The sequence below is a fragment of the Eptatretus burgeri genome, chromosome 16 (genome assembly GCF_056783735.1).
Source record: "Eptatretus burgeri isolate ZD-2024b chromosome 16, Ebu_testis_v1, whole genome shotgun sequence".
In the NCBI taxonomy this organism is placed as follows: Eukaryota; Metazoa; Chordata; class Myxini; order Myxiniformes; family Myxinidae; genus Eptatretus; species Eptatretus burgeri.
Window position 1 is genome coordinate 1,532,710 of NC_140976.1, and position 15,379 is coordinate 1,548,088.

Sequence of the window (15,379 nt, forward strand, 5' to 3'; positions counted from 1 at the left end):
TAAGAAAAAGATGATTATTTTAAAAATACAGCTTTTATCAAAGTGATAACTGAATTTCAAATGACTCAGTAAAATTACTCACCCGTATATATTTTGACTGCAAAGAAAATTTACTAACGTCTCACCTCCAGCGTTCAAGTTGTGAAAACACCCGGAAGGGTCATGCAATCAACCCAAATTCAGATGCGTGTTGTAAAAGAGTATCGGACGGCATAAAATCACCTTTCCGGAGCGGAAACAAAATGGCGAATGGTGCCAACACTGATATTGTGTGTGCACCCTTTCAGTGACGGATGCGAAGTTGTATCCCAGGTTGAAAAATTGAAGTCAGCCCAGGTTGTAACCTGATACTCGGTAACCATGTAAACCGGTACTGTGCTGTCCATGGTCGGCTCGCCGGCGACTAAACCGGCAACCCCACCCGGGAAACCGGGTGAGGACGGTGCGTGTGGACACCCAGCAGGATTAAAAATAAGACCTGTCAAAGGGAGGAGGAGCTCATGGAAGAGCCAACAGCCATTTACACTCCCTCCGAGGGTTACAGGTTGGTGGTAAGCAAGGGCATGCTCACCGTAAAAATTTAGGCTCCATTAACTTCATCATGGCAGGACAACTTCAACATGGGCAGCAATAATCCCGTAGGTTGCCGTGGGCGGTACCGGCCGACGTCAAAAAGAATGGTACAAACCCTCAAGCAACATCGCGAAGGCCTGTCCTTCCCTATGATGGTTCTCATGGACCCGATGTGCGTTCAAGCTTGAGGTTTGGGAGTTGGAACATTGGTTCAATGGTGGGAAGAAGTATGGAGGTAGCAATGGAACTGAGAAAGAGGAAAGTGGATGTGTGTTGTGTGCAAGAAACAAGATGGAAAGGAGGCGGACCAAGATTCATTGGTGCGATGGGGGTCTGGTATAAGTTTTTGTGGTCAGGTGGTGATGGAGCTGCAGGAGTGGGAGTTTTGATAAAAGAGGAACTGAGTGGTAATGTTATTGATATAAAAAGAATTAGTGACAGGATTGTAGTGGTGGTAGTGGTACATGGTAAGCAATTAATTTGTGTGATAAGTGGATATGTGCCGCAGGTGGGACGAGAGGAAGTTGAAAAAGAAAAGTTTTATGAAGATCTGATAGCAGACGTGGAGAGCACGGGGCCAAAATAATTTTTAATTGTCACTGGTGACTTCAACGGTCATGTGGGTAAAGATGCGGATGGCTCTGAAGGTGTTCATGGCGGTTTTAGTATTGGGAGGAGAAATGATGAAGGAAGAAGTTTATAAAAATTTTGCGTGGAGGTGGATCTGGTTGTCATGAACAGTTGGTTCAAGAATGAGAAAAAGCCAACATTTAGGTCCGGTGGAGCAGAAACAGAGATCGATTTTATGTTCGTTGGAAAAAGTTGGAGAAAGAAAATTCGAAATGTGAAAGTTATTCCTGGGGAACTCCAGCACAGCTTGGTGGTAATGGATGTGGACAAAATAGATGAGGTGAAGAAAAAGAAACACCAACAGAGCAAGCGTACAAAGACCTGGAAGCTGAAAGATGGAGAAGTAAAAAGAAAATTTACTGAAAGGATGGATATTCTCTGGAAGGGAAAGGAAGAAGACGGAGATATCTGGACAAAGTACAGGAATTGTGCTCAACAAGCAGCAAATGAAGTTTGTGGTGTTAGTAAAGGAAAACCACGTCATGGTGAAACATGGTGGTGGAACGAAGAGGTGAAGGTGGCCATCAAAAGAAAGAAAGAAAGTTTCAAGAAGATGCAGAAACAGAACACGGAAGAAAACAAAGCAAGATACAAGAGAGATAAGAAGAAGGTGGTGGCAGAAGCCATGAAGAAGGAAGCTGAAAAAGAGCTGGAACAGTTGCAGATGAACAGACAAGGAATTTTTCAGAAACTGAAGATAATGAAGAGGGAATCTCATGACATCACTGAAAGCAACTGTATAAAGGATAAAAATGGGAGGATTTTCTTTGTTGATGAAGATAGAAGAAGAATCTGGAAGGAGCATATGGAATCCATCATGAATCAGGAGAATCAGTGTGATGGTTTAGACTTTAGTGGAAGCTGAAAGAACGGAGGGCCCAGTGAAAGAAATCTCAAAGGAAGAAATAAAGAAAGCTTTGGAAGGTATGAAGAATGGAAAAGCAGGTGGTCCACCAAGCGTTACGAAGGAGCATTTTACATCGTCTCCTCATGGATTAGAAGTATTACATCAGGTTGCAAATGAGATAATGCAAGGAAAGAGCATGCCAGAGGATGGGAAACAAAGCACCTTGGTCATCTACAAAGGTAAAGGGAGTGTCATGGAATGTGGATCGTATCGTGGAGTGAATCTACTGGAACATGGAATGAAACTTGTGGAAAGAGTGTTAGAGAAACGGCTCAGGGAGGTGGTGAAGATTGATGAGATGCAATATGGTTTCATGCCAGGAAAAGGTACGGTTGATGCGATCTTCATAATCGGGCACATGCAGGAGTGCTATCAAGAAAAGAAAAATAAATTATTCATGTGGTTTGTGGACCTGGAAAAGGCGTTTGACAGAGTCCCCAGGAAAGTCATCTAATGGGCGCTACGCAAAAGAAATGTTCCTGAGGCTTTGGTGAAGGTTGTAATGAAACTTTTTGAGGATGCGATGACACGAGTTCAAGTTGGTAGTGGTTTCTCTGAAAAATTCAATGTGGCCATGGGCGTTCATCAGGGATCGGTGCTCTCGCCGCTCCTGTTTGTGACGGTACTCGACGTATTGTCAGAGTCAGAAAGAAAAGGTGTGTTATTTGAATTACTTTATGCGGATGATTTAGTCTTGATTGCAGAATCAATGGAGGAGTTGGAATCACAGTTCAACAAATGGAAGAGGGCGTTTGAAGGCAAAGGTTTGAAAATCAACATGGGGAAAACGAAAATTATGGAATGTGGTGAAGAAACAGGGGTGACTGAATTGGCCAACAAAGATCCATGTGGAGTTTGTGGTAAAAGAGTGGTAAGTAATGCCATCAGATGCAGTTCTTGTCACAAATGGATTCATGGTAGATGTGCAAATGTGAAAAGAGTGACACAAAGATTGGATGGTAGTTTTGAGTGTAAAGCCTGCATCAGAAGAAGAAATTTAAGCCACCAGGATCAGGATCCGGATTCGGAGCAAGGATTGAAAGATCTTGAGAGAGTAAGCAGATTTTGTTATCTGGGTGACACCATCAACATGAGTGGAGGCAGCGAGCTTGCAGTTACAAGAAGAACGAGATTGGGTTGGATGAAGTTCAATGAGCTTGCATTAGTGTTATGTGGTAAAAGACTGCCTTTGAAGTTGAAAGGGAAGATCTATACCACCTGTGTGAGAGCAGTAATGGTTTATGGGTCAGAGGCATGGACTGTGAGATCGGTAGAAGAAGATCTCTTGAGAAGAACAGAAAGAGCAATGATTAGAAAGATGTGTGGAGTGCAGTTGGTAGACAGAAAGAACACGGAGGAGTTGATGGAAATGATTGGTCTGAAAGATACAATAGTGGAGGTGGAAAGGAGTGGCTTGAGATGGTTGGGTCACATGCTAAGAAAGAGAGATGATGAGGGAGTAAAGAGAGTATGGAATTTGGAAGTGGAGGGGAAAAGGGAAAGAGGAAGGCCAAAGTTGAGTTGGAAGGAGTTGGTTATGAAAGCAAGTCAGAAATTGGGATTGGGAGTGGAAGACGAAGAAGATATAATAGAAGAAAGTGGAGAGCTGGAGTGATGTCATGGAAGGAGTGAAAGTCAGCAATCCCCCATAAGGGGGATAATACTGACTTAAATAAATGATGATGATGATGATGATGATGATGATGATGATGATGATGATGATGATGCAACATCACTTCCGTGAACGTGAGGTCACTTCCTCCGTGACAGAGCAATAAATACACATAATGATCCTAATATCCTAATAATAATACATTAATGATCCTAATACTGACCCCAGAGGTACCCCCACTACTTTCATCCTCCCAGAAAGACATCCTTCCACTCACCACGACTCTTTGCTTCCTATCGCGAATCCAGTTTGTCACCTGACCAGCCACTCCACAAGCCCTCATCACCCGAGCGAACGACCTCCGATGTGGTAGCTTATAAAATCCTCCTGAAAGTCTACATATAGTACCACAGGGTGGTGAGAAAGTCACTTTACCCCTCCCCAGTGAAACATTCATTGTTAGTGTCTCCACAGATGCTACACAAGATGTCTAACAGGACTTGGCAACAAATTAAATTGTGCAGAGAGCATGATAGAGTGCATAGCATGCAGATGTAATGACTGCTTAATTATTGCAAGTATTGCACAATAAAACCTGTATATTAAAAGAGTTTAAGAACAGATCCTTTCCTGGGGAGGGGTAAAGAGACTTTCAGGCCACCCTGTATTACGTTCACTGCCCTTCACTCATCCACCCGATCAGAAACTGTTTCATGGAACTCCAATAAATTTGTTCAGCATAACCTCCCTTTGGTAAACCAATGCTGACCATGTTTAATTAGTTAGAAATTATTAGCTCACCTGGCTGGACTTTGAGCTTCCGGTGATGTGATCGTAGGTGAGCAGTGTCCGCAGGTGAGTGAGTGAGTGAGTCTGTAAACACTTCAGTCATTATCACTTGAACCAAACACCCAATTTTGACGAAACTTGGCCACAAGTTTCATATCTAATGCCTAACGAATGTGTTTTCACAGCATCAAAATATGCACTCATGAAGGGGGTTTATGGTGGGGGGGGGAGGGGGAGGGGGGCTTTTGACCCCCAAAATATGTATTTGCTTTCTTCTCCGAAACTACACACACAATTTCAATGAAACTTGACCACAACCTTCATCACCCGTGATGTACCAAAGTTTGTTCATGGCATTTAAAAAAAGAAAATCAGGGTGTAAAGGGATCTGCAGGGGGTTTGAGTGACTGTTGCTCCTGATCCAGGTGAGCTTCAGGACGTGCGGTCATGTTTTTCGAATAATTCCTCATTTGATCTCAAAGTAACATTTGAAACATCTTCACAAGTGAAGTTAAACTAACAGCTCCATTGTTCCCCAATTCCTCTCAATATCCTTTCTGAAATAACAGTGCTACAGTCAAATCCTGTGGTGAAGCAGTTACCTTGAAACAACTTGCTTTCTTTTCCAACAAGGCAAACCCAACTGAAGGTAATCTCAGCTCATTCCACAAAGCCTGCACCAAGTGTGTGTGAACTCTTAGGAGAGTCAGATATCAATATCTGTCCAACCTCAAGAATGAACTTTCAAACTTGTCTCCCTCCTCTAAAACCTGGTGGTGCCTTACCTTGTCACGACTGTCTCTGGTGTATGCTCCCCTTACGTCCCTTCCCTCTCTTCAAATGGAACTACAGCTGATTCGCTCATGAGTCGGCCGAATGCCTCAATTCTGTGTTTGCTTCCAGATCTTGTGTCCCCAACCCCTCACTCTCGATACCCACTCTTCCCTGTCAAACCCATCTGCTCCTGGACTCTGTCTTTCGCACCTGAGAATGTGGAGAAGTTTCTCGCAACCCTCAAGTCTGATTCTACAACTGGACCGGACGGCATCAGCTCACGAGTCCAACAAACCTGCTCTGCCCATCTTGCACATCTTCTCTCTACCCTTTTCACCCAATCATTTGCGCTAGGTCATCTTCCATCTGCATGGAAATCCACCAACATCACCACATTAAATATAAAAGGTGCAAAAACTGTTCTCCTTAACTACAGACCTATCAGCTTACTTCCAATCATCAACAAGTTCATGGAATCCATGATTGCAGTTGGTATGAAATCCTTCCTTTTCTCCGACAACCTCATCTCAGATCACAAATTTCGATTCAGACCAGGTCACACCAACTTGGACATGCTGCTTACACTCACCCAGCAATGGATGGAGGCCCTCAATGTCAGACATGAGATCAGGACAGTCTCTCAGGACATATGCTTTTGATACAGTCCGGCATCCTGCCTTACTCCACAAACTTTCTGATTGGATTTAATTGATGAATGCAGGATGGAGAATCACTGCCTTTGTAGCTGTCAAAATGGTTTCGGGTTTTTACTGTTATTGCCCACATTGGTCGGTACCCGTTCTTCAATTCATGGACGTACTTCCGAAGATGGCGTGATCACGTACACTCGTGAGGTCTTGCTGAACCTGCGTTTCAGTGGTATCGGTGGTGAAATGGCCGCAGCAGTCGGATTCAAAACGACACTACAACCAATGTGTTCGGAGTCGTATCCCTGACTCCCTGTTAATGTCGACCGTAACAAGGAGCTGGTACTACAGCTCGGTCCCCCGCCTTTTTGGGTGGTATGAGGAATGCACCTGTGTAATATGAAAGGCAAATGTTGAAAGGTTTTTGAAATATCGAGCACACAAGGCAAGTTACCGAGATGTTTGCCGTGGCAACATAATTCAGGCAATCACAGCCGTGATCTATTCAGGTTGACATGACGTCACGTGGAATGGATGTGCGCAATGTGAACACGAAATGTTGAACGGTTAGTGAAATATCGAGCACACAAAAATCCATGGACGGATGATCGATCGGTCGATCGGAGATCATTTTAACCGATTTAACGTGTCCCCGCCCCCCCCCCCACTACCCTCACCCCATATCTGAATTTGGGGGAGGAGTGGGGAACAAACGTTACGTCATGCACTCACGTCTCTCCATTAACAACCGATTGAATAGTCAGTTGCACCGACACTACGTCTATTAATTAGGTACTATTGGAATGTACCTTTTAAATCTTTAGAACCCTTATACACCCTTTGGAGCCCTTTAACCTCTTCGACCCTCAAGACCTTTTGACCACACAAACATTAAGAGTCTTCTTGTAATCTACAGACTACAATATAACACTGTATTTTCAGAAAGTACTCCGCAAACTCCACCCACACACAAGGTGGGTACTCCGCTACGATTATTGAAAGGCACATTTCATACTTTTATTGAACCTCTACTTTTCATCAGAATTATTCAACATCCACAACCACTTCCCAGAATGCACAGCGGGAGGTCCATAGATAAGCTTGGCTGGGGACTCCCCCTTCTGACTTCCTATTTATCTTTCTTTTCCTGTTCCTCCGACTCTGTGGCCGCTGATAACAATAAATTCGTTTTGGGGAAGTTGTCACAAGAACATCGAGTAAAACTGAAAACGACGGACCGGACAGCATTTGTTCGAGCACCATGAGAGCATTTTACCATCGAGACCGCCATGTTGTTAATCGGTGCCGAGCACTCCGTTCCGTTGGAGTGGCTGCTTGAGCACTTTGAATCAAGTAAGCCGCTTGGCGAGCTGTAGCAAACTCCTTGCTAACGGAACACACCACCTTGACCCAACCAGCATCTGGGGAACTAAACCCACACCAATGGAAGATACAGAAATTACTACCCAGGTGTGATCATGTTCACCTTTCACACCTCTGCTGTAAACATCAATCACGGCATTTACAACACAAACATGGACTCGAGCACACCGCGCAACCTCTGCCAGGCTACCCCACACACATGTGAATACCACACACCGCACACCCTCTGCCAGACCGCCCCACACACCCTCTGCCAGACCGCCCCACACACCGCACACCCTCTGCCAGACCACCCCACTCACCACACACCCTCTGTCAGTGCTCCCACACCCTTGTGAACACCACTCACTGCACATCCTCTGCCAGACTGCCCCACACACCCTCTGCCAGTGCTCCCACACCCATGTGAACACCACACACCGCAAACCTCTGCCAGGCTACCCCACACCCATGTGAACACCACACACCCTCTGCCAGACCGCCCCACACACATAGACACCACACACACTCTGCCAGACTGCCCCACACACACAGACACCACACACACTCTGCCAGACCGCCCCACACACATAGACACCACACACACTCTGCCAGACCGCCCCACACACATAGACACCACACACACTCTGCCAGACTGCCCCACACACATAGACACCACACACACTCTGCCAGACTGCCCCACACACATAGACACCACACACACTCTGCCAGACCGACCCACACACATAGACACCACACACACTCTGCCAGACTGCCCCACACACATAGACACCACACACACTCTGCCAGACCGCCCCACACACACTCTGCCAGACTGCCCCACACACATAGACACCACACACACTCTGCCAGACTGCCCAACACACATAGACACCACACACACTCTGCCAGACCGCCCCACACACACTCTGCCAGACCGCCCCACACACACTCTGCCAGACCGCCCCACACACACTCTGCCAGACTGCCCCACACACATAGACACCACACACACTCTGCCAGACCGCCCCACACACATAGACACCACACACACTCTGCCAGACTGCCCCACACACATAGACACCACACACACTCTGCCAGACCGACCCACACACATAGACCGCCCCACACACACTCTGCCAGACCGCCCCACACACATAGACCGCCCCACACACACTCTGCCAGACCGCCCCACACACACTCTGCCAGACTGCCCCACACACACTCTGCCAGACCGCCCCACACACACTCTGCCAGACTGCCCCACACACATAGACACCACACACACTCTGCCAGACCGCCCCACACACATAGACACCACACACACTCTGCCACACACACACACACACACACACACACACACACACACTCTGCCAGACCGCCCCACACACATAGACACCACACACACACACACACACACCATGCAAGGCTGCACGGTCCTGGTTCCACACCACCCCCAAGATGTTCGGGATCTCCTGATCGCTCCTGGGAGATCGAGCGGTTCTGTGGACGTCGCGGCCCGCAGGCCTGTTCGAGCAGCACTGATCGGGGCTCAACACCACCACTACCACCACCACCACCACAACCACAACCTGAGTCGTTCATTCCCATTCCCCCTTCCAGGGTTTAAACCGAGATGGCTCTTCACAATCACCTCGTCACCCCCACACTCATGATCTTTTCTACCCTAATTAACCCCCCCCCCCCAAGTACACTCCTTCATGTCCCCCTTTTCTCCCATCCCTCTCCCCCTTGTTCTATTTCCACTTCTTGCTGTGTACTGTACGTGTACTGTACGTGTACTGTACTTGTACTGTAAGTGTACTGTACGTGTTCAACATGTCCCCCTTGACGTGGTTCCTCGCCACGTCCCTCTCCCCTCGTGGACGAGGATTGCCCCTTCACCACGTCCTTGTTGTGTTCTGGTCCCTCACGTGTTCTCGCCCTTCAATGAGCCTCGACTTCGCAATGAAAACAAACCATACCCGAGGTTCGAGTCAAGCCGCCGGGGGGTTCGTACCGATCATGCTGAGAGCGCGGCTCGGAACGGCGGAGCGCGTCTGTGGAGAAAGCATGACGTCACGGACCGCTACGACGTCACGGACTGCCGAGTGTCACAGAGAACGTGCGGACGTGTGAGAGAACCCGTCGGGCGCGAACCCGAACTCCGACCCCGAGATTCCACTCGAGGGCCTGAACCATTAACCGGAAACAAAACACTCAGTATTTCCGTTTCCGATCCGCTCGTCGCCTTCTCCGTGATATCCTGTGTGGACGAGAACGCGCGGGTTCATGAAACTTTCTATAAAACAACACAAAACATTCGGATTCATTGAGATACACAACCACGCAACCACACAACCACACACTGCGCGTCATCATACAACGTGTCAAAGAAAACGTCGCGGTGTCGTCTCTCGTTGCCATGGTTTCGGTCTCACAGGTCGACCCCCGGCCGAGTCACCCCAAACACTTTTAAAATGGTCCATGCTCCTTCCGTGCTCGATGTTTATCGTTTGAAAACACCGAGAGCACGGACAAACGTCAAACAACCATCGGAATATCATTATCTTTATTTAAAAAAAAAAAATCAAACTTTCGCCGATGGATTAATGACGTCACTTTGCCGCGCTTTTTCCGCCATCTTACCCTGCGCAGAACCTGGTGACGGCGTTGAAACCATTGCGCATGCGCGTGCTCGGTATAAATACACATGGGACACCAAGTAATCACACGGACCCACCGGACGGGATCTGAATTCATGAAATCAATGTCCTGTGCGATCATATTCCCGCTGTTCAGTCGTCTTCGTCGGGGCATCCATTTATTATGTACATCAAATGGCGGCTTTTGCTCTCACGAAGGAAATGAATTGATCGGTCATTCTCAACTCATTTATTAGGGTTAGTCGGTTAACATTAACATTGTTGATTAAACCTTTCGGTCGTAATTTATTAATTATATCATGCACAGCAAGGTTTCCCATCGATGTTGATTACAATGATTAAACCCGAAGGAGGGTGTTTAGTGACGTCATCAATGTATGCACTCGTGACCCTCTGAACTGAAAATACATACGATGTTCATTTCCATTGACAACACAGAGCGCGGTGTAGCTCCCGGACGCCATCTTGGTTAGCACTCGACTCTGGGCGAAGACGATTCCCGTCACCACGTGTTTGGATGTAATATAGAATGGCTACCGGATGCCATCATGGTTAGCACTCAACACTGAGCAAAGGCGATTCCGGTTACGTGTTTGCGTGTAATATAGAATGGCTTCTGGACGCCATCTTGGTTAGCTCTCGACGCTGGGCGAAGCGATTCCCGTCACATGTTTTCACGGAATATAAAATGGCCACCGTACACTGTGGAAGTAAAATAATTAATTCCGTTGTGTGAAATGTGAGCATGGACATATATGGTGATAGAAAGCTCTATGGATCACATGACTATCACAAAGGACTGATGTTTCTCTATTGATCATGCTGAAACAAATATTTTTCATATTGAGATGTGTTCTTTGTCCACAAATTATGTCCTAATTTCTCTTTATTTGCTTTAAAATGCTTTTAAAGAATATGGAAGTCTGAAATCTGTTGTAAAGTATTGGCTAATCCACTCTGTAAGGAATGATTCGCGTGTGCTGAGATGGAGTCGAGATAAAGATTTCAATGGGCCATCGGGTCTATTACAATGGCAACCAGAGCTCATTGCGTCTGCAAATAAGGGTCACTTGTGGTAATGAGTGTTCATTGTTTGCTCAGAACTCACTATGACGTGCCACAAGTGAGTAGAATCTCTGTTCAAATGCACTACGGTGTTGTTATTTCCATATAACTAACATATCTTTTTAAAACCTTCAAAGACACTGTTTGCCTTTCTCAATGTTGAGAAAGTTCTCTCCTAAATCCATTAACTTATGATCAAAGCGAACACTTCAAACCAGATGACTTTCAAACCATATGGCAATAATAATGGCGAACACATAATCCTCTACTGGCCCAAGCACATCTGGGCCTGGTGAGAGATCTTGTTATTAGTTCATGCCAAGTTAAAATGAAATATGTACCCATCTGTCATGTTTGCTGCTCTGATACTTTAAAATATACTTGATAACGGATCATTACATACTGATAGTTATTTTTTTTTTTTATAATGAATAGATATAGTGTGTTAGTTCACTGTATAACAATAGAATCTTTTCTTTATTTTATATCATTTGATTGGTAAGTTAAGCTGCTTTGGCTGGCACCAGTGATTCGTGCACCAAATGCATTGCAAACTCTGCTTTCCCATTCAATTGTAAAGTTGTACAAACACGAAGCTCATCATCTCTGCCTTCCCATTCCTACCTTATTTAGAATATAAAGCAGGAGTCTCCTCGGACTGCTAAGATGACAAACTTCTTATTGTGTTGCAAAACTTTACCTTATCTGTGCAAACAGATGCTCCACTGACCTATTGTGCTGAATCATTGCCGATGTAACTCTGTGCATGCACGCCCTGACGCAAGACACGTATTCTTTCACTGCACTATCTTGTTATATTATGCATAGAATTGATTTTTTTTCCTCTTTGCTTGAAGGACCTCTTGTTTAAATAAAACTTTATCGTCGTCTGGTATTGATTAACCAGTACCCTTTCATGCTCTCACCCCTCCCTATTTTCCAACCATATAAAAGACCATGTATTCAAACTCAGTCAGAGATCTGTTTGTACTCTTGAGACAAGCTTTTCTCCCACATGTGTGATTTTATACAATAAACAATCTGTTAGATAATAAAGTGTTTTTCTCTTTTGTGTAAATTTCCACCACAGATTTTGGCGACGAGGATGGGATCTGCCAAGTCCGGAGAGAGCAGTGGAGTGAATGCCGGGAAAACAGCAAACACTTGGCACCTGGGGGATTAGAAAAAGGTAAGATAGGCCTATTGAAAGCTCTCGGTGGAAGTGTATTTACTGCAGCCAGGCAATTTGCTCTGCTTCTCTGTGGACTCTGCGCAGATCCGAACTTAGATTTAAAGGTAAGCATGTAAGGATTGTTTACTGTGTCAAATAGGGTGGATACAGGATCAGTAGTGTTGGGTACGGATTTTAAGGGGATTGGTACTTCTGTTCATTTGGCTTGACATCTTGCCAACCATTGTAAGGCGCTGCTTAAAAGATTGTAAGTCGCTGTGGAAAAGGTTATGTCGCAGAGTAAGGCGCTGCGTAAAAGGTTATAAGACGCCGAGTCACGGTGTGGCGGAGACATCATTGGTAAGAACTGGATAAGAAACTTGGAGCCGTTGCGAGCTAAGCAATAGGAAAGTCATAGATATTGACTTACCGAGGACTGCCTAAGTACTCAAAGCGGAAGTAAGGTGAAATATGATGGGAAACAACACAGGGGAATTATTTGTATTTGTAAAAAAAACGATGAGTTATGCATTTGTTCATTGTGCCTGAAGCTTGTTTTTGCAGTGGCAGTGTGAGTGGGTACGTATGTGTGCGTCGGTTTTGTGTGTGTCAGAGGTGTATTGTGAATGGAAAAATCTGCCAAGGAGGTAAATTGTAAAGTGTTTACGATAGGGAGTGCTGAACGTCGGAGAAGAAATGAAATATTTAATTGATTGGGAAAGTGGCCTGCTGTGAAGTGGAGGAATTTGCCTTCCCTGGCTGTGTGTGTGTGTTTTGCCCGAGAGGGAAAGGATCGGAGCAGCTTTTCTCCGACCTGCTCAAGAGAAACTGGTTACAAACAAAATTGTAAAATTGATTAATAAGGAAATGAAATAAGGAAATTAACTTTTGCTGGTAAAAAAAAAATTGAAGCCAAAGGATATTGTTCGATTTTTATCTCTTGATTACAGATGCACACGGGAATGACAATTATTTGAGCATGTGCGGTGGTTAAAGCGTGAGCACGAGCGATTGTAAGAATGATTAATCACTTGTTGGATTGCGTGCCGAACATCTTGTGAGCTGTGTGCCTACTTTTGTACGGGTCAAGCCACGGTGCGAAATTTAAAACAGCTTTCCTCAATGGGGCACTGAATGTTGGAGTTGCATGAGGTGGTTTTCCAGTACATTCCCAGTGCTGCCAATGTGGCAGTGCGCAGTGGTGGTCAGGAGGGAGTGCTCGTTCGTGATCACGGTTGTGGAGTGTTTGGGTGTGAATGGTTTGCCCTGTGATCACAGTCACGTCTTTGTGTGTCCATCCACAGGACGTACGGGCTCCGAAAATATTTTGTTTTTGCATCAATCTGTGGCATGAAAGAGTTTGTACAAATGGTTAATGTGAATGAGCTTTTAACGATTTGAATCACTCATGATGAGGGAGGCACATTATGGCTGTGTGTGATGGCGGTGAGCTGTGAACATAATACATACACAACTGAGCCAGGCGCGGAGACTGCATGGGTGTCTGAAGGGAGGGGTTGGTTTTGATGGGCCGAGTTGGCATCCGGGCCATGCTGAGAGTGCCATATATTTGGGCCGCGCCGTTGGTCTTTAGAGGGCAAGTCTATGGAGTTGTTCATCCTTGCCCCCACAGATTTGCGTGCATTGTATGTGGATGGATGGTTGCGCAGTGGGAGGAATTTTGTAGAGGTGTTTTAAAATTACACGTTAGAATGTGGGATGGTTTTTTTGGGCGCCATGTTTGTTGGCAGGCCAGGTGGGTTAGAGTTTGACCTTCCTGCAGCGGGTCAGAATAGGGAGATGGGATGTGATGGACTGTAAAGTTGCTGGTGGAATGTGATAGACTGGTTGTTATCATTCCAGGGAAGGTGAATGCAACCAACGTGGTAGTGCGCGTGGTATTATGCGATAGCTCTGCAGACCCTCTATACAAACAATGTGGAGTTTGATTCACCACGTTATGCATGAGTAATTTCCCTGTCCCACCCATTTCTAATAAATGCACACACCGGAGGGAGCGTCTCCACGAGCCATGTGCATTTAGGGGAGAACCCGCAGTTTAGTTGTGGGTGGATTTTTTTTTTTAATTTCATTCATTTGAGAATATGAGTTCATTCCTGCTTTCTTTCAATCATCGTACACAATCTGAATCTTACGTGTAGTTAAACTGAGGTCATGTGAATGGCTAACTTCTTCGTTGGTTCGATTGAGCTAATGGGGTGCCAATCCATGTTGTATGTGTAAGTGGGACCAATAGAATGGGGTAGGATCACTTGACCCATCCGATGCACTCACGTCTCGATGCTCTGAACATTTCGCCAGTAATTTTAACACAAGGTAAATCGACGGTTGAAATGTTCCAATCATCATGTGAAACACCAGGTAGGGAATCAAAACCAGGTGAGACAGCTTGGAGGCGAGTGTGCATCCAGTCGAGGGAAGGTTTTGTTAATTCTTTAGCCTTGTTAGGTGTTGTTAACCTTTTCTCATTTGTTAGGCTTGCCAACCAATATGGCACCGGAGCACTGCATCATGGAGTTCGATGTCAGCAAGATGAAGTAGTTTAAATGTAGAGTAAGATGCTAATCAAAATAGTTGATGAAATAAATTTAAAACAGCTTCCATCGTGTGTTATGGATTCGAACGCGGCACTGAGTGAGCTGACCGGGAAGGTGTTGCAGGGGGTTCCACATGTTAGTGCAGACAGAGGCAGGTCTCCCTTTGTACAGATTTAAAATACACTGTCAAATGAATTTGCTGCAGGCAGATGCTTGTACATGAGCATATCATGCGATGACCATGGCAATGGTGGTGGTGATGCTCAGATTTTGGTCAGATACTCAGACTGAGTCCAGATCCAGCCTATAAACTGATTTGAAATATACTATTGGTACACATTCAATTAATCTTAAGAACAGATTTTTTCATGTCAGTTTGCAGAATGTAAATCCAATTCGGTGAAATATGAAATTGGTTAAAAAAAAACAACAACAAAAGGGATTCAGAATGGTAACGTTTGCTGGTAATGAGAAAGGATGATCAAATTGTACCATTGCGAGGGAGAAAGGTGGGATCCGTGTGGTCCACCTGGAGGAGTCAGCGGTGAGGTGTAGTGCGGAGCATGCACTGTGTACCGAGTAAGTGGGCTACCGCTGCAACTCACACACACACACACACACACAC

At 45.5% G+C, this 15,379-nt stretch overlaps 1 protein-coding gene across 2 annotated transcripts in view; it reads right to left on the reverse strand.

Moving 5' to 3' along the window:
• CIC (capicua transcriptional repressor) overlaps positions 1–9,521 on the reverse strand; it is a 34,332-nt gene extending 24,811 nt beyond the window's left edge. For both annotated transcript variants that reach the window (XM_085859162.1, XM_085859161.1), the window contains exon 1: positions 9,315–9,521. In XM_085859162.1, the coding sequence (XP_085715288.1) occupies positions 9,315–9,369 (55 nt within the window). In that variant the 5' untranslated portion in view covers positions 9,370–9,521. The remainder of the gene's footprint in view (positions 1–9,314) is intronic.
• Positions 9,522–15,379: the final 5,858 nt, after the last annotated feature.